This window comes from Seriola lalandi, unplaced genomic scaffold (assembly GCF_002814215.2).
Source record: "Seriola lalandi dorsalis isolate HSWRI2012SDOR001 ecotype SW California unplaced genomic scaffold, Sedor1 jcf7180002055006, whole genome shotgun sequence".
Lineage (NCBI taxonomy): Eukaryota > Metazoa > Chordata > Actinopteri > Carangiformes > Carangidae > Seriola > Seriola lalandi.
In genome coordinates this window covers 2,199,233-2,217,904 of record NW_019525549.1, presented here as the reverse complement: position 1 = coordinate 2,217,904, position 18,672 = coordinate 2,199,233, and the positions used below count along the sequence as shown (strand labels likewise).

Genomic DNA, 18,672 nt, shown 5'->3' with positions numbered 1-18,672 from the left:
TATCTATCTATCTATCTATCTATCTATCTATCTATCTATCTATCTATCTATCTATCTATCTATCTATCTATCTATCTATCTATCTACTCTGGTTCTTTGGGGAACGTTTGTTTAGCCGGATGCGACGTCACATGTTTGCGGTCGGAGCTTGTGGGCAGAGAAGAAGCTACTTTAGCTTAGCTAAAGTCTTTTACCTGCTCAGCATTGAAACACGTCAAATCTCTGCTGTCGTAGTAATGGTCTGAGCAAACCTCCTCCTAACCCACCGGAGGACTAACAGCGTGTTTCCACCGACGGAGCGGCCAGCGACCCACCGACTGGAGGAAGGATGTCCAGCCGCCTAGCCTTTCAGACCCAGCTGGCCTCCATCATGGAGGTCCTGGCTAACGCCGCGGTGGCGGAGATCTGTAAGCTGGTGGACGATGAATACGCCGTGGTGAGTTTACAGATGTCCCAGTGCCAGAGAGAGAACAAAGCCCTGAAGAGAAAGCTGCATCTGCTGGAGCTGAAGATGGCCCGGGGAAACGCCGAGAGGAGGCTCCGGGAGAGCGCCATGAACAGCAGCCGGCCGAGAGTCCAGATACACCCGGGAGACAGAGTCCGGGAGTCCTTTCCATCCACCAGTAAGAGCTGCTGTTTTAAACCGTTAAACGTTTTCTTCAGACACACACACACACACACACACACACACACACAAAATAAATAAATATATATATGTATGTATATATTTATATATAATTAAAAAAAATTACATAACATACCTAAACATGCTAGGACCTGAATATGACTGAATTACCATAGTGTGTCTGCATATGACAGTCTATTACCACAGTGCAGTGTCCTCTGCCACAATGATTTTTCATTAAAGTTGTTATGATACCTGCTGCGTTCATTAGAAGAGTTTTTTTCTACTAGAAAAATCAACAAAACACATTGAGAATGTTCCTTGTTTCCATTGAGTTCTGTTAGGTGAACGATATAATTTCAATTAAACGATATAATTTCAATTAAACATCGCAACCGATGTCCAGCATTTGTTAATTGTTGAGACGATTGCATCCATCCATAGTTGCCGCTGTGTTATTTAATCGAAGGTGACCAGGTTATGTGGTTCACGTAATGACAGAGGGGGAAAATCTCAGGGATGTCAGTGATTTTGGGAGTTAATAGTCTGCAATGTTCTTGGATGTCATGTGAACACTCAAGTCATGTCGTGTGTTTCCGTTTCACTCTTGCGACATATTGCTCTGTCGAATAGACTGAAAAACTGCAAGTCTACAATTGCATATTGTGCATGCAGTAATCCAATAACACGTTTTCAATCAATTCAAATTCAGTTCTTTTTTGCTGCTCTCAAACAGGAGGTTTAACCTGAGCCATTCACCGACAGCAACCATATCACATCCACACAGGGTCAGAAGTATACAGTTGTTAACATCATTGTTTTGCTGCAGCGCTGTTCACAGGTTGTGGAACCCCCCCAAAAGAACATTTCTGTACGCATAGTGACAGTCTACCCCTGTGTCCTGTTACAAAAATATACCCACTGGAAAGGTACAGAATTGGTACCTTTTTTTTCAAGTTATTTTTTGGCATTTTTGCCTTTTATTTATTATTTTGCCTCCAGAATTGGTGGCACCTTATTAGGTACATTTGGAGTTACATGTCATTTTGTACCTTTTTATGAGGCAAAAACATGAACAATTATTGGCCAACATTTATTTAAAAATCTGACAATTAGTTTCCATCTTTAACAAAATCAACATTTTATATATAAACTGATCCATTTTCAATGTGTTTCAATCTATTGTTCTGATAGAACCGACCCAGCACATGAAAAAAGGCAGCTTTTCAACATTAAACTGAAGCATAATACCTAAGAAGCCACTCTTCTTAGGTATTTCATTTTGGTTTCAGACACAAAACAGATTCAAATATCAGTAATTAGTATTACATTTACAAAATACAAATTCATAATTTGTATGTATTATTGAAGGCGTACACTGTAGAAAAGTGTCCACCGGTAGAGATTTGGCAGTACTGTTTCCACCGTGACACCTGACCCTTAGTGCTGTGGTCACTCATAGGCAGCCTTGGTTCTGGTTCAGACCCAGACTATGTCCTATCTGGACCCCGGTTGTATAACCTACAAATAATCAAGAACTATTACATTTGGGCAGAGCATATCTATTATAACCAGCGCAGCTTTTCTAGCCTTTACATCACTGGTCACGTGACGCTGCTCAGCCAATCGTTGTGACTCGAGTCAGTGAGTGAGATAGACACAGGAGAGAGATGAGAGGAGAAGGTGGGGTATAAGAGGGAAAGAAAGAGAAAAGGATGTGAGTTAACAAAAAGAAGAAAAAGTGAAACTAAAGCTGCACTTTATTGAATTGTTCTAAAATTAAACACTTTATTTTAAGATGCACATTTTTCAAAAGCTCTGTTTTGTACCTCAGCTCTTGTTTTCTTAGAAATGAAGCATTAAATTACCATGAGAGAAGTTGTTTTTAATCACCCCAGTTCACTCCTCATTACTAAAAGAGGTGTGATAGACTGGGAGAGGAGCCTGACACCATTCTACTTTCATACTGTTTATTTGGTGGAGGACAGAGTGAGCCGCGGCCCCTGTCTCACATAGAGGCCTCGACACTGACAGGAGCTCCAACCTTAGGATGAGACAGATCTGTTTTAACAGTCTGCATGGCGGCTACCCATGTTGAGGTAAACCTGTATCAGAAACTCTGGGAACCACAAGTTGGCCTGTAGGGATCATAACATGAGCTCTTCAAGATATGATGGTGTAGGTGAGTAGGAGGAGTTTACAAGGAGCTAATGAAGCCAACACAGGAGAGGTGTTCCTGTTAGTCCTCTGCTGCAGCATTTAGAGTCAGCTGGAGGCTTTTCACTGAGTTTTTTGGACATCCTCATAATAAGGAATTGCACTAGTTCAGTCTAGAGGTCACAAATGCATTGGCTAGTTTTTATTCCTCCGTGTCACAGACAGTCAGAGCAGCAGACATTTTGTTTTCAGGTTGTACATCTGTCCCAATTTCGTTGACACGATATCTTTATCTATAACGCCTTAACAGAACTTCCTCAAATTTGGTACAAACATTCACTAAGGCTCAAGGATGAATTGATTAGATTTTGGGGGGTCAAAGGTCACCGGCGTGGTGACTTTTGACCCCCAAAAATCTAATCAATTCATTCACAAAACAGATTTTCCTTGTGAATGCAATATCTCAGTAACGCTTTGAACTTTTGAAATTTGGTAAAAACATTCATCTGGACAAACTGAATCCCTATAAATCATGCACAAATGTCCATTTGGACTGAAGGATGAACCGACTAGATTTTGGTGGCTAAAGACCAATGGTCAAGGTCACGGTGACCTCAGAAAACACTTTTTAGCCATTACTCAAGACTTTGCAGAAATGATGACAAAATTTCACACAAATGGTTAATATTTTATGTGACTCTGGATAAACAGATGTAACCTGAAACTAGTCTCAGTGGAGGAGGCAGACAACCACGAGGAGGTTCCTTTTGAGCGAGGATGAATTTCAACATGAAATCAGAAAATCTAGACTGTGTTTCTACACTTGGCTTTGGGACTTTGGTGGATGAGAGAAATGAGTTCTACTGTAGAACGTGTGAAGAATACTGAGATCCAGAAATCATCAGAGTCACAGACACAACATCAGCAGCTCTTTCAGGGCTGAACCCTTGTCATTTGGTTGATTGATGAAATATTTATCCTTCAGCAACAATGTGATTGTATCTGAATGCTGAACATGTGACCACCAGTATTTCTGAACACACGTGTCCTGTGTCTGTGTAGGTGCTGTGTTTGAGCGACAGATGGCCGTGGCTCTGTGGTCAGGCAGAGCTGCTGCAGGTGGTGCAACTGGCCAGCCGGTCCACTCTGACAGCATCCACAGTAAGGTAAGCACCATGGGGGAGTCCAGGTGATGTGGAGGACTCACATACTGGGAGGGGGCAGGCTGGCTGCTGTGGTTGTACTGGGCAGCTGTTGTCAGTCAGTGCTTGTACTGTAGCTGCTGGAATCTGAAGCAGGTCTTTGCTGAGTCTGACAGAGCTGCCTTACTGTGCAGTCTCCAGATGTGGAGCTGGTGGAACCAGAGGCACTGCTGGTGAAGGAGGAGAAGGTGGAGGCAAACATGTCCCGAGCTGAAGAGACAGAGGAGGACGTGCCCCTTATAGGAGATGATGGTGAGTTCAGTAGCTGTCACGTGTATGTGTGTCATGATGAGTGACAAACGTTCACTTGGAATCAAGGATGAACTGATTAGATTTTGGTGGCTAAAGGTCAAGATCATTGTCAAATCACAAAACACTTTTTAGCCAGCACTCACGACTTTGCTCAGCAATTATGACAAAATTTCACACCAGTGGTTAATATTTTATATGACTCTGGATAAACAGGGATGTAACCTCAAACTAGTCTGAGTGGAGGAGGAGATTCTAGTTTATTTATATGTTTGAATTTAGATGTCATAAATTGGAACTGATTTTGGTGTCAATAGCTGCATTTCAACCAAAAGGAACTCTTTAGGAACTGAAAAGTTCCTGTGGCCCATTGTTGTCTGCGTTTCTACCATGGCCTAAAGTCCTGGGAAGATAATTATTACTTGAGAAAGAAAATATGGGACAAATTGGATACCCTATATATTCAATACAGGACACAGCCTATTATACATGATGGGTGGCAACCTCAGCCACTCCGGTGGTTGTGGCCCTTTATTTTTTTGAAGTCCTGTTTCAGTTTTTTTACCTTCTCCCGGACCTGTTTTTGCAGTGTGGAAAATGTATTCGCTCACTCCCTCCCTCTCTGTGGACTTTTAAACATCACAGGTGAAATAAAATGCAGCAAGTACTCGACCAGTCAGAAATGTTCAGCACTGCAGACCACACCCCCCAAAGTTCCTGAACCTTTGGAAAGTACTACCCGCTGACCAGGGACTTTTTTGGGGGTCGATCAATTACCCCGGAACTAAATTTAGACCCTGGTTCCTTAAAGGGTTCGTGGTTGCTGGGGAAAGTTCCTGCGGTGGAAAAGCAGCTAATGCGTATGTTAGAATGAGTGCTTCAAATTATCCATATTTTCTTCTTCTGTGTTTTACTTGAAGTGTTGATCCATAAGAAGATATATTTGTGGTTCATCTCAGTGTAGTTTTACATTTCCTCTCTCAGGCTTCTCTCTGGAGCTCTAGTAACAACAGATCGGTGAGCCAATTGGAAGAGAGAAGGCTCTGAGCTTCTGTTTTGATGGCTGATTGATTCAATAAAAAATAGCAGATTTCAAGTAAACACTCAGAAAAAACAAATCCTTCAAGGTTGGATGGTGGGTCCAGTGGGGCAGGGCTTGGTGACTGCTTTGTTGTGACATCACAAAGTTCCAGAAGTACTGACGGCTGGTTTTAAGGCGCAGTTTCTGAATACAGGCTGTGTGCATTTCTCTGTGGACTGAGGCTTTGATAATTTCACAGTATTAATATAGAAGCTAGACCTGATGTATAATCAAACAACACATGGACATCTACCTTTAGACTATATGGAGCTTTAGAATTACTGTCCCAGCTTTATGGCGTTACTTTTGTCTGTTAATAAAAAAAACAAATTAATGTGGAATCACAAACTGCAAAATGACAGCTGTCATGTGAAATGTTAGTCTTTTTGTTTGCATCCCTTTTGAGTTTGGTCATTATGGTAAAAGTACAAATGTTGCAGGGACGGGGCTTCTCTCTGTGGCTCTTCTATTGGTCTGATACACTGAAGAATTCTGGTAAGAGACCACTGAACTCCAGTAGCCCTCCCTGAAAGAGGAAATCACTGATTTGTAAAACCTTATTGTTTGAGACTGATGGCCTTGTGGAAGAATAATATGTAGTGTCTTGTGAGCTCTCAGGGCCACCACAGATTTTCTGAGACAGTTTGCATTGTTCAGATTCCAGTCTTTTGATCTGTGGTTTCGTGGTTTTTTGACAGATTTCTGCAGTGAAGACGTCGGGACATTGTGAGCTTGTTGTGAGCTCCCCTCCCCCCAATACTATAATGAATTTCATCATAATAGTATTAGTATTGTCTTGTCTCCGGCGGCTCAGTCAGACTCCTGTTTATTTTCATCATTTAAACAAGCACTCTTGTTTCTGCACATGCTCAGTTCACTTGTGATGGCACTACACAAACTGTAACAGGAAGTGATCAGCTTTTAATTTCATGGATATAACTGAACAGGTGAAATGATAAAATGACAATAGAGAATCAGTGTGAGATCATGATATTGGTGATGATGATAAATTGACAGATTGACCGGTAGAACCATGTGAAAAAGAGTATTAAACTGTTGTGTCTCCCCTTCCTTTGTCTCATTGTGTCTCTCTGAAGGAGTGCTGGAGTGTGTCCCTCGTGGAGCTGCAGGACAGAGACTCAGCCCTGAACAGCAGGACATCCAATCCCAGAGCCAGTCTCAGACCCAGATCCAGATGCAGAACAGCAGGCGTACTGGCAACAGCAGAGGAGCGGAGGTCAGTGACTCCTCTCCTCTCCTTAAGTGTGACCTCAGTTCCTCTGATGAGGGCAGAGACTCGCTGCAGGAAACGGTAAACCCCACCCAGTATGTCGATGATGTCAGCAGTGACTCACAGTTTGATGTGTTGTGTGACAACGATAAAAGTGCTGACTCTTTGGTTGAGGAGTTTTTTGACGAGCCCTTGGGGGCTGAAATGGAAGGACAGACGCCGTCTTGTTCATACTCGATGGCGGCGGCCGATTTCCCTTCAACCTCCTCCAGTGTGAACGGCTGGGCTTGTTACGGCACCAGTTTCCCGATCTCCCAGCCCTTCAGTGACAGCAAACAAGCGCACCATCGACCCGGCCCCAAGGAGAGACTGTTCGTCTGCAGCTACTGCGGCAAAGCTTTTAACCGGCCAAAGAAAGTGGAGATCCACCAGCGTGTCCACACGGGGGAGAAGCCGTTCAGCTGCTCCACATGTGGGAAGACGTTCTCCGAGGCTGGTAACCTGAGGAAGCACCAGAGGGTTCACACCGGGGAAAAACCGTACAGCTGTGGGATGTGTGGCCGAGGATTTGCCTGGATAAGAAACCTGAAGACACACCAGCAAAAGAGCCACCCTGAAATTCACCCTGAGGAGGAGAGCTGGGAACAGACCCGGACCGAGCCGGTCTGAAGACTCGGTGCTGAGGAAAAGACTCAACACAATGAACAGATCTCTAAATGTTTCACATGGTAGTCAACAGGAAATGTGTTTTAAATGTGTCTTTGTTTTCAGAGAGGAGGGAGAAGGAGATGAATTAGGGGGACGCAGCTTTCGGACAATTTGAACTTGGTTGTGATGACTTCATCCATCCTCTTCAAAATGACTTGTGAAATGTGTTGTTTCATTTAAGTGTTTGCTGTACACATGCTTGGACGATACTGCGCACAGCTGCAGCTTTGCATCATTAAGGAGAGCCAAGAGGAGCAAATCCCATCTACAGAGTGTTAGTCTGACTTCCCTCCTCTGTCTGTGGCTCTCACTGGTTCCTCCTGAACATGTAAATCATACAGAGTTTCATTAAAAAAATAAACTCTCAGTCATTTCCTAAATATAAAGGAAATGGTGACTTTTGGGGACTTTTTCAGTGGCAGATCAATCCTCATTTGGTGTTCTTGTGAGCAGGACGTTGTGTGCTGGACTGAGTCTAAATAAACCACAGTGTGTGTGTTGATGGTTATGAAGGAATATGTGTTTTAGGAAACAGTGGAGCTCAGTGGCTCAGATTCATCAGATGTGTCGTAGGAGATGGTGTCAGTTTGGATCTGCACTAACCCTCTTCAGGAATCAGGTCCTGCTTTACCATTAATAAATACTCAGTTCATGTGACGACCACATTATGATCATTGTAAACTGTACGGCAGGGGTGTGAACCCAATCACAGAGAGGGTCAACTGGGTCCAAGTTGAGGGCCAAACGGTGTTAAAGTTTATTGAAAAACAGACTTAAATCGACCGTGTTGTTTCATGTATTAGGTGAACACGGTCTGCTGTGACTCCAGACTTCTTCTGAACTCTTCTTCCTTCAGGAGCTTGAGCTGTGTCCTGATCCTGGTACTGGTCATGATGTTCGTTTTGTTGTGTCGTTTGTCGTTTGTATGTTATATTCTTTAATTATGGCCACATCCGCTCTGCGCAGAGGACAGACAGGTTTATCTTTTGTCAGTGAACAGATACTCTGTGTCCCACCTGTCCTGAAAGCCCATGTTTTCAGAGTCCACCTTCCGTTTGGCCAGTTCTATTGGGGGCGAGCTTAAATGTGACTGAATGAGCGTGCGACTCTGAGTATGTCAATACAGAGGGGGACGTAGTATCAGTTGTGTGAGTGCAGTTCTGATAGACAGAAGATATTATCTCCTTGAGTTTGACATGTGTATGTATGTCCGGTGTGAATCTGAGCCTCCCGTTCAGCTGTTACATTAATATGTTTACATTCATCAGTAACAGATGAGCAAGCGCTGACTGAACATCTGGTTCCATTTGCATCATGTGTATGAGACTTTAAAGAGTGTTGCACACTGTGTGGGAATAAATAAGAAGTACCTGTGTTGGAATTCAGCCTCAGTGACTGAGTGTGAACATGGTGTCGATGTCTCTGTAAGCGTTTGAGAGCGTTGTCGAGGTGTGGGCAGTCTTTCTAAATGTAGCACATTTCATGTATAATAGTGGAAATATTACATGTTTTTTATGCAGTGTTTGATCTATGGAATAAAAGATGCACCGCTGAAACTACTGATTTATTTCACCACCAGTATCGCATGAATGAAATCAGATGTGAAGTCAGTTGAGCACCTGGAATTTTTAAAATAACATACATCCTAAAGCCTTGAATGTGATCAAAGAGCATCGGCCCCAACACGACCCCCCCCTCCCTCACATGAGTCCCTCTGTAGTGTGACATGTCCGCTGTGGTTGGTCTGTGACGACACGTCAGACAGTGAGTCAGACTGTGTGTTTACAGCTCACTGTCACATTCAACTGACAAATCTTGTTTAAAGCTTCAACCTGTTCTCCACGACACTGATGTGTATAATGTGTGAAACCAAATGTTACTGTGTGAGGGACTTTGACTTGACATTGTGTAAAGAAGCATTTAAACAGTCATAATGTTCTTCAGATGGCTGGTACCAGCAGAACCTTTGAGTTCTTAAAGGGTTAGAACACAGTTCTGGATCTCTGAGGCCAACACTGATATTTGAGAGTTAAAGCGATAGTTGTGGTGTTTTGACGTGGAGTTGTGCTCCCAGTTAGGAAAGCTGACCGGCAGGCACCCGGCAGAGTGTCAGAGTGATAAGCTGCTGTGGGTGGGGCCACCAGAAAAAACGTGTTATAGACACTTCGCCCATCGAAACAACCCAATATCTGTTTAAAAGTAGCTTCATGTATAATATTTTTCAGACCTACGGAGTACACTATATTACGCCGCTTTCTGATTCACTCAGCTGACCTGCGGCTGCGGTGTGCGCCGTAGGAATATGGTAGTCCAGTGGTTGAAAAATGTAGTGCCAAGGGAAAGTGCTGTTTTCACAGGAAGATAAAGAGCTGAAATATTGTATATGAAGCTACATTTAAACATATATTGGATTGCTTTGGTGGGTGTTTTTAAAAGTGTCTGAAACAGTTTTTTTTTGGTGGCCAGCCCACAGCAGCTCATCACTCTGACACTCTGCGAGTGGCCCCAGTCAGCTTTCCTATCTCGGAGCGCGCTGAACAGAATCTACTGTAGGTAATGTACTAACTATATACTGTATGACTACCTCACACAACCCCACACCAAAACACCACAACTATCCCTTTAATTACAATCAGCTGCTATTTTTTTTCATTGTTTTCTACATAAACTCTCATAATCTTTATTAAAATCTAATTTGGTTATTAAAGCTGCATTAATCAATATTTTCTAAATGATGAGGTCTTGACCCACAGCGATGATGTAGCCGTGCAGATGTACACTGACTCCACTCCAGGTGAACGACTCTGTCTGACGTCACCTGTCCTCTGTTTATTGTGTGTGCAAAAGGACGCGGAGCCAGAAGTGGTGCTGGTGAAGATGGAGGAGGTGGAGCTGGTGACAGGACCTCAGAGCCAGGCAAGCCTCAGCATACAGGAGGGTGAGTTCACACAGAGCACAGCCATTTGTGTTTATCAGTTTCAAAATAAAATGCACACTTCCTGTACAGTGGTGGGTCAGACACTTTGTGTTTTTATCACTTAAAATCGAAACTGGATCAAAACTCAAAGCACAAAACAAGCTGTCTGTGTCTGATTTCATGGCAGTAGGTTAAAAACACCCTCACATCACTGTCAGTGTGCACCTGATTTACAGACTTTAGCAGCTGCTGTCTCCAACATGGAAGATAACCAGGAGGAGAAGCTGCTGCAGTCTGTCCAGTAGATCCAGTCTGACCTGGTGTCTCCCTCTGTGTGTCCAGGGCTGGTGGAGTCCAGTACAGACAACTACAGAGGAGCGCTGCCATTCGACGAGACCGCACAGGCTTCCACCAATCAGCTGTCTGACCTGCAGGAGGCTGGGGGGGGATTCTCAGAGGTCAGCTATGGCCGTTCTTCACTGTGGACTAATGGGGGGGGTAGTTATTGTCATGACAACAGCCTCCCTGGGCCGTCCTCACACTGCGCCCCCCTCTCATACCTGCCCGGTAGACTCATTGGAGCAGAACCTGGCAGCTCTGGGAGGGGACTGGCTGTTGAGGGTTCAGCAGGAAGGGGGTTGGCTGTTGAAAGCTCCAGAGGCTTCCACACCTCTGTGTCCTTTGAGCAGCAGCATCCTGTTATCGATTTGTCAGAGGAGTCAAGCCCCATTCAGGTTTCAGGCCACATACAGGGGGGGCAGCTGGCTGTTCAGAGGCCCCCCCCATTCCTGGACCTGGGTCCCAGTAAGGCTAAGAGTTACAGCAGCGCTGACATGCAGCAGAAAGTCCCCAGGAAGAGGGTATACATGTGTAGGTTCTGTGGGAAAGGTTTCAGCTCGCCAGCAAACTTAGAGTCTCATCTGAGGACTCACACTGGAGAGAGGCCATATGGCTGCAGCATCTGCGGCAAAAAGTTCTCCCAGTTCTGGAACCTAAAGATCCACAGGAACATCCACACCGGGGAAAGGCCCTACCAGTGCTTGCTTTGCCCTGAGAGGTTTTCCGACCCCAGCAACCTGAAGAAACACCAGAAGAGACACCACACGCAGTCAGGGACGGGTCAGCTGCCGAGTTGAATAAGGCCACAATATATGACAGGAACATAATCCCCTCACCCCAAACACCAGTCAGTCAGATCAGACATCCATGTCTCTGTAGCAACACAAAGGAGTAAAGGCTGGTCCTCAAACATTAAAAATCTGTATTGTCGTGGCCCATGAGGTAAACTCAATAAAATATCATTCACACACAACAGCAGAGTCATGCGGAGGAACAGGAAAAGTAATGAAGCATTTCCTTTATCTCATATTTTAATAGGCATTAAAAATAAATAATTTATAAACCAAGGATTAATCATTAAATAAATACTTCAGATTTAAAACTGGATTTACAAAAACACCATGAAACTCTCATTACATAAACCATTTATAAATGTATTTTTTTTACTTGAACTTTTATTGGTTTTTTTTTTTTCAAATAGAGAAAATTAGATGGTACATTTTACTTACATACTTATGCAGATACTTAAACAAGGTGAAAAAGAAAGAGAGAGGAAAAAGGGGGGGAGGGTCTAGAGAATGGGCTAAACATAAAGTGCAGTTCAAGCCATGCCATATATACGGTACAGCAATACATAGAGTACATGAAAGAAATGGGTGGTTTATTTAACTTTGGGAGTATGACTAAGAATTCTGGGGAAGATGGGTATTTTGCGAACAATGTCCATTATGACCTTCCACGATTGTTGCTTCTCATTGTACACTTCAGAGAGGTTAGACGCAGTTCGCTCCATCGAGATCGTCTCAACCACAGTCCTGCTTTCAGTTGATCTGCTTTATAAATTAATTTATTAATTGATGAATAAATAATAAAATTTTCTAAAACTATTTGAAAGACATTTTTATGCCTTTATTGGATAGCACAGTAGAGAGAGACAGGAAATGGGGAGGGGAGAGAGGGGGAATGACATGCAGTAAAGGGCCGTCCGATGCGGGATTCGAACCGGGGCCGACTGCAGCGAGGACTGCAGCCTCTACATATGGGGGCGCCCGCTCAACCGACTGCACCACTTAACACTCCTTGAAAGACATTTTAAAAATGAAAATACATAATTGGATTACCATCATGACAATCTGTGCCGTCAGTGAAGGAGAAACTAAATAACTAAGATAATGGATTAGCTAACAAGAAAAGCAGCTGGAAAAAGGAAATGGAAATCGAAGAGTTCATCTAGTTATGTATTTCTATTTTTAAAATGTCTTTCAAATTGTTTTTCAAATTCTGTTATTTATTCATCAATTAATAAATGTATTTCTAAATGATTTATTAGATAAGAGTTTTATGCTGTTTTTGTAAATCCAGTTTTAAATCTGAAGTATGGACGGTGGATTAATCGTTAATTTATAAATTCTTTTTACAATTCCTATTTTAATGTTTATTAAAATATGAAATTAAGGAAATGATTTATTACCTTCTTGTGACATCACTGCTCCATCGAGTCATGTCACACTGCTCATAAAAAATGTCTTTATTCGATAACTGATTTTTTTCTCAAAGCTAAAGGTACTGTTAACGTTACAGTCAACACAACTCAACACTTCCTGCACATATTTCACATTTCATTTTTGAGACATCTGGGGGCTTTTAATGTGGAAAATCTGTGCAGGAAGTGTTGAGTCGCAAAATAGAACCTCGGACACGGACAGTGTTTCTGTTGTGGTGAGTGGTGTGTACGAGTGAAGAAGTCAGCACTTCCTGGACAGATGTTAGACATTAAAAGCCCTTTGTGCTGTTGGTAGGCTTTCATTGTGAAACTTTCTTTGCGGGAAAAGGTGGGTTTCTCTGGCATGTGGAAGTGTATGTAAGTGTAGAGAGTGAGAGCAGCACAGTATATGATCAATCATTCGTCATTATAAATGAAGGGGTGTGAATCTGTTTCAGATGAAGGTCTGGATCTCATTCAAAATGACAAGCCAAACAACAGATACGTTACAGACAGTGCAGGGCAGAGTCTTGACACTGTTTGGAGAAATATTCACACAGTGATATTGTGTTTTAATCCTGTTCTTCCAGTGGACATGCATTGAGTTTGTTTTATCTACAAGAATAATTCTATACTAGAGGAGTGTTTCGTTTTAAAGTGTGACTGTTGAAGCATGAACATAGACTGTAAATGTATAACTAGCTTTTTCTATTGTGTCACAATTTTGTAAACTCCTGCTCAATGTCCATAGTTTGTAATGTACATCATTAAAACTATATCAAAACATGAACGTGAATTTGTGTTTTCCTTATAAACCACATTACAAAATTGTGACACAATATTAACAACAAATTCAATTCAATTTTGTTTTTATAGAACTGAATCATAATATAAATTATCTCAGGGCTCTTACAGGGTGGGTTTAAAACCTTATTCATGGGGGGGTCTGCCTCGACCGGTTGGGTGTGAGAACAGAAAGGGGGTGAGGGAGGAGAGAGAGAGAGAGACCTTGGGCAGCAGTATAAACTGTTGATTGTAAATTGTAAAAGTGAAAATACCAGTTATCCACAGGTTATGGTTGTTATCAATAATACAAAATAATAATAATAATGATATTAATAATAATGATGAGAATTGTAGTGGCAGATCTGGATCCTGCAGCTCCCAAAACAGAGACCTGCAGATTTAGGACAGAGAGAGAGAGAGAGAGAGAGAGAGAGACAGAGAGAGCTCAGTGCATCATGGGAGTCCCCCCAGCAGTCTAAGTCTATAGCAGCATAGCTAAGGGGTGGTTCAGGACTCACCTGAGCCTGCTCTAACTATAAGCTTTATGAAAGAGGGCAGTTTGAAGCCTGATCTTAAATGTAGAGAGGGAGTCTGCCTCCTGGTCCCAGACTGGGAGCTGGTTCCTCAGGAGAGGAGCCTGACAGCTGAAGGCTCCGACTCCCATTTAAGAAACTAGGAGCCACAAGTAGACCTGCATATAGAGAGCGAAGTGTTCTGTTGGGGTGATTGGGAAATATGAGCTCTTTAAGATACAATTGTGTCTGACCATTAACAGCTTTGTAGGTGAGGAGGAGGATTTTATAGGGAGCTGATGCAGAGAAGCTAACAGGAGAGATGTGGTCTCTTCTCTTAGTTCCTGTCAGTACTCTCCTGCAGCATTCTGAATCAGCTGGAAGCGTTTCACTGAGTTATTGGGACATCCTGATAATAAAGAATTACAGTAGTCCAGTCTGGAGGTAACAAATACATGGACACATCTGTAACTCATGCTGAATCATACAGGTTTTTCACATTTAGAGCGTGAACCCTCGGCCAGTCTGAGTTGCAGAGTTGCCACAGTCCTGTCCACAGCAGCAGGTTCCAGCTGAAACAGACAGAACTTTCAAACATCTCTGCCGGGCTCAGACCAGTCATCAGAGGAGACACATGAGAGGAATAGTTAAACATTTCCATTCCTTCCTTTGAGCAACATGTTAGGATCACTATATATCTCTGGGTGAAGTACAGACATGGTTAGCTTAGCTTACCATGAAAACTGGAAGCAAGAGGAAATGACTGGAGAAAATGAAGCTCTTTGATTACATGTATCTGGGGATGAACTGGGCTCCTATGTGGTTCTATGTGCCATGACTTCAGGAAGTCACTATTTAGCCAAAAGTCGTTCCAGAATGTCACTGCCTGTCAAATCACAATTTGCCATGTTTACGTTACTGTTTGTGTAGAAACAAGATTCATGTCCATCAGTAGAATCTACAAGTGTCATGACTGATACATGAGTGTTACATGAATGCTACATGAGTGCTAAATGATTGCTACAGGAGTGCTAAATGAGTGCTATATGTTGTGTATACATGCACATGAGTGCGGTGACAGGTGACTGTGGTGATCAGTCTTCACCTGGACACCACTCTGTGTCCTGCTCATCCAGTCCAGTGTGGATGTGTGTGTATGAATTCATCGAGTTGGGTATCTGTCTCTTGATGTCAGCCAGTAGTTAGACTCAGTCCTGACAGTGAGATTAATCTTTTCTGTTCCCAAAATGTCACACTGTGTGTAGTTGTTCATCGAGTCCTGTAACCTTAATGAGTCATTAACATCTGGTCTTATTGACCCCCATCCCCCTATTGTCCCTTCCCCAGTGTGCAGCCCCTCAGTCGACCCCGATGATATCGGAAGACTCCATTGGTGTCGTGTCCGTCCAGCTCAGGGTACCAGACACCAACACACCAGCCAATCCCAACACACCACCACCTCCACCACCGCAGAGATCCAGCAACACTCTCTCCTCTAAATACTCTCTGTTTGAACTGGATACATTCTTAAGCCGCTGGGCCACTGATAGTGACCCCGTCCCCACCCCCGGTGGCCCCTCATGTCCTTTCACTGCCGATGACACACCAGAGTGTGACCAGGACAGAGTTATCATTGTAGAGGAAGAACCATCAGTCTCCTCAGCAGTGAGGATAAGTGGAGGGCAGAGTTTGTCAGCTGGCCGCTCCTCAGGTGACATCCAGCCGACTGCGTCACAAGGTAACACGTTCTTCATTGTCATTAGAGACATGTCACACAGTGGTAACTGCTGAAACACACATCAAGATCATAAAGGTCAGTACAGGTCAGGGTGCTAAAGGTTAGCAGAGACATTTCTGATGACTCGTGATTAGACGAGAACACATCATTCATTTGAATCTGTCTCTGTTTTGGCTCCTGGTTCTGCTCACATTGAAGCCTCACACAGGGACCATACAGACCACAGGTGATGGTCACAGAGATGATGTTTCAGTCAGCATGGCAGAGGAAAGAAATCATCACCTGCGTCTGGATGTACATCATGTGTGTCCCTGGAAGTGTGCGTGGACTGATACATGTGAATTGTCCTTTGTGTGTTCTGTGAGACATACAAGTAGTGGACACTTCCTGTGGGCTGAAAGCTGTATGTGTGGAGGGCATATTATCCTTATTGAAATGACAAGGTGTTCGTATTGTAGACACTGATTTATGTCACGGTGATGTCATGAGAGTGTGTCGACCTGAATCCATGTTGTCTTTGCTCTGTCAGCAGGAGGGATTTCTGTGTCCACACCTCTGAGGATGCAGGCTCCTTCCTCTCAGCGTCCGTGGAGCAGAACTATAACCACCAACAGACGAGCACAGTCTCAGCTGCTGCAGCAGCCTCGCAGCAGCAGCAGCTCTGAGCAGCAGGAGACTGTCCCTCTGTCCTCAAGCAGAGCTGCTGTCACTAACACCAACAGTGGGGATGAAACAAGTGTCTCTGGTATCAGCTCCACCTGCAGGACTATGAGCTCCACCGTGGCTCCACAGGCAGCTCTGCCTCTCAGGGGATCCACTGCGGTGTTGGCCAGCATCGAGGCAGCCATCGCTGCGCAGCGTCGAGCTGGCCTCCTGGCCTGCCACAGTAAAAGCCAGGCTGCTGGCGTTGCGCCGGCTGAGCGCCGCAGGAAGAGCTACGTCTGCCGAGCCTGCGGCAAGGCCTTCTCTGGCCTGTCCAACCTGGAGGCCCACGAGCGAGTCCACACGGGGGAGAAACCTTTCCGCTGCAACACTTGCGGGAAGCACTTTTCCGAGGCCGGGAACCTGAAGAAGCACCAGAGGGTTCACACTGGGGAGAAACCCTTCAGCTGTGACCAGTGTGGGAAGAAGTTCGCTTGGATCTGCAACCTGAGGACGCACCAGCAGTCTGCCACAGGCTGCGGACCACAGGACAGGGGGGGGGGGGGACTGGCCTGATCACACACAGTTTACTGTGTGGGACTGGATGCTAACGCTAGGAGTGTGTCATTCACACATACAGGCACCTTCAGAGTTACACAGCAGCAATACTTCACACTCTTCTTCATGATGATCAAACACTGTACCACTATTAATCACAAAATCAGTGTTTTCATGTTTTAGTTCATTAGCTACAAACCATGTGTACTAACATTACTACTGACCATTTACCAGAGGAGCTCATGTCGCTCTGATGCGGCAGACACTGTTTTTAGTTAATGAAGCTTGATTTTAACGTAGATTTTCATACTTTACAGAAATAAATAGAGACTAATAATAATAAACGGCTGCCTGGATGTCAGAGAAAGTTATTAAAAGTCCCACCAGCTCGAAACCAACAATACCAGGAAGTAGCTTTTACAGATTATGGGACATGTGGTCTTATTTTGAGCTAATAATCATTCCACAGTTATCACATTGTACACAACAGTATAGTCGCTGATTCACGGTGCTACTTCAGGATGATATTTGTTATCTACAATCTTCTGACATTCCACCACAAGCCTGGTTTTGGAACCACTGGATGAAATAATCTTTTTTATTGTGAACATATAAACTGTGTTTTGTTAATATCCTAAATAAACATTTAATGAGGCACAATGAAACTGTGTTATGTATAAGTCACGTGGTTAGATGAAAATGGTTCCAATCGCCTGGCTGCAGTCGATAAGCATTGGACTCTTAGTAGGTTCGAGCCCCACGTTTGGCGGCAAAGTTGTTCTTTAAAAAAAAAAAAGAAAATCTACTTGTATGTTCACACATCATGGCTGAGAGTCACCACGTTAAACTATTAGGTTCCCAGCTAAATATTAGTCAGTACTGTTGTTCTGTGTTATTAGGTTTGTATTTTCGATCAAAATCGTCTTTTCACGATGTACGCGTGGAGCCTGTTTACTACGTGTGATGTCTGTGTGACGTGTATTTAACGTACGTACTCTGCCAGGCAATGACGCATGATAATGTAGTGTAGGCAAGCATAGGCAAAGCATATGGCGGTTTCTCTTTCAGTCTGAGATTTATAGAATTCACCTTTAATGAAAATTTATCTCACATGTCTGCGTAGGTTGTCTAGTTCTGTGAATAAATGTGACTCTCAGGAAGAGCAAATAATTAGCAGAGGATGGTTTCGATCCATCGACCTCTGGGTTATGGGCCCAGCACGCTTCCGCTGCGCCACTCTGCTGTGACGAAGAGTAGATGACATAATAACCTAATCAATCTTAAGGCAATCAGTTACTGAGAGTAGTTTTATATATTTCATTTGACTCAGTAGTGATTCACCAAAAGCCTGTACTACGAAAGAAAGTTCAACAGTCCAAGGATAACTTTTAGTTATCTGGCTTGAATGAACCGAACATTGGCCGTTCTGATGACCTGATATCAACTGGCTCAGCTAACCCTGGCTTTTCCTCTCCGGGTACGCATTCATGTGAAAGATGCGGAGTTGTTAATTATAAGCAACATCGTCTGAACCATGAGTTAAGTACTTAATATGATCATGAGAAGACACGCTGATACTTGCCGGTAAATTAGGTTATAACCACGTCCAACAGTGATGTTCAACAAGGTGCAATGTAAACGATATGATCATATGACTGGAATGAAAAAAATATTATTTCCACGTTGTCTAAATATAATTTGTATTAAAGTCAGAGTATAGATAT

At 43.5% G+C, this 18,672-nt stretch overlaps 1 protein-coding gene and 1 long non-coding RNA gene across 3 annotated transcripts in view; one reads left to right on the top strand and one right to left on the bottom strand.

Annotated features, from left to right (window-relative positions):
- LOC147817197 (uncharacterized) overlaps positions 1-333 on the bottom strand; it is a 2,046-nt gene extending 1,713 nt beyond the window's left edge. The window contains exon 1 of the long non-coding RNA XR_015436560.1: positions 195-333. This is a non-coding gene — a long non-coding RNA (uncharacterized LOC147817197). The remainder of the gene's footprint in view (positions 1-194) is intronic.
- Positions 118-17,613, top strand: LOC111647637 (uncharacterized). 2 transcript variants are annotated; one of them, XM_087171466.1, is made up of 8 exons: positions 118-623; positions 3,845-3,948; positions 4,119-4,236; positions 6,412-6,551; positions 10,101-10,191; positions 10,513-10,628; positions 15,358-15,748; positions 16,281-17,613. In XM_087171466.1, exons 1-8 carry the CDS (start codon positions 329-331, stop codon positions 16,964-16,966), a joined length of 1,941 nt encoding a protein of 646 aa, XP_087027592.1. In that variant the 5' UTR covers positions 118-328; the 3' UTR covers positions 16,967-17,613. The 2 variants fall into 2 exon arrangements, with proteins under 2 accessions (XP_087027592.1, XP_087027591.1); XM_087171465.1 differs by having other exon boundaries at positions 16,278-17,613.
- Positions 17,614-18,672: the final 1,059 nt, after the last annotated feature.

Excerpts from the sequence above, each read along its gene's own strand:
- LOC111647637 (XM_087171465.1), top strand. The coding sequence starts at position 329 with ATGTCCAGCCGCCTAGCCTTTCAGACCCAGCTGGCCTCCATCATGGAG. Across the intron at positions 6,552-10,100 it reads GCAACAGCAGAGGAGCGGAG|GACGCGGAGCCAGAAGTGGT; the intron begins GTCAGTGACTCC and ends TGTGTGCAAAAG. Across the intron at positions 10,192-10,512 it reads AAGCCTCAGCATACAGGAGG|GGCTGGTGGAGTCCAGTACA; the intron begins GTGAGTTCACAC and ends CTGTGTGTCCAG.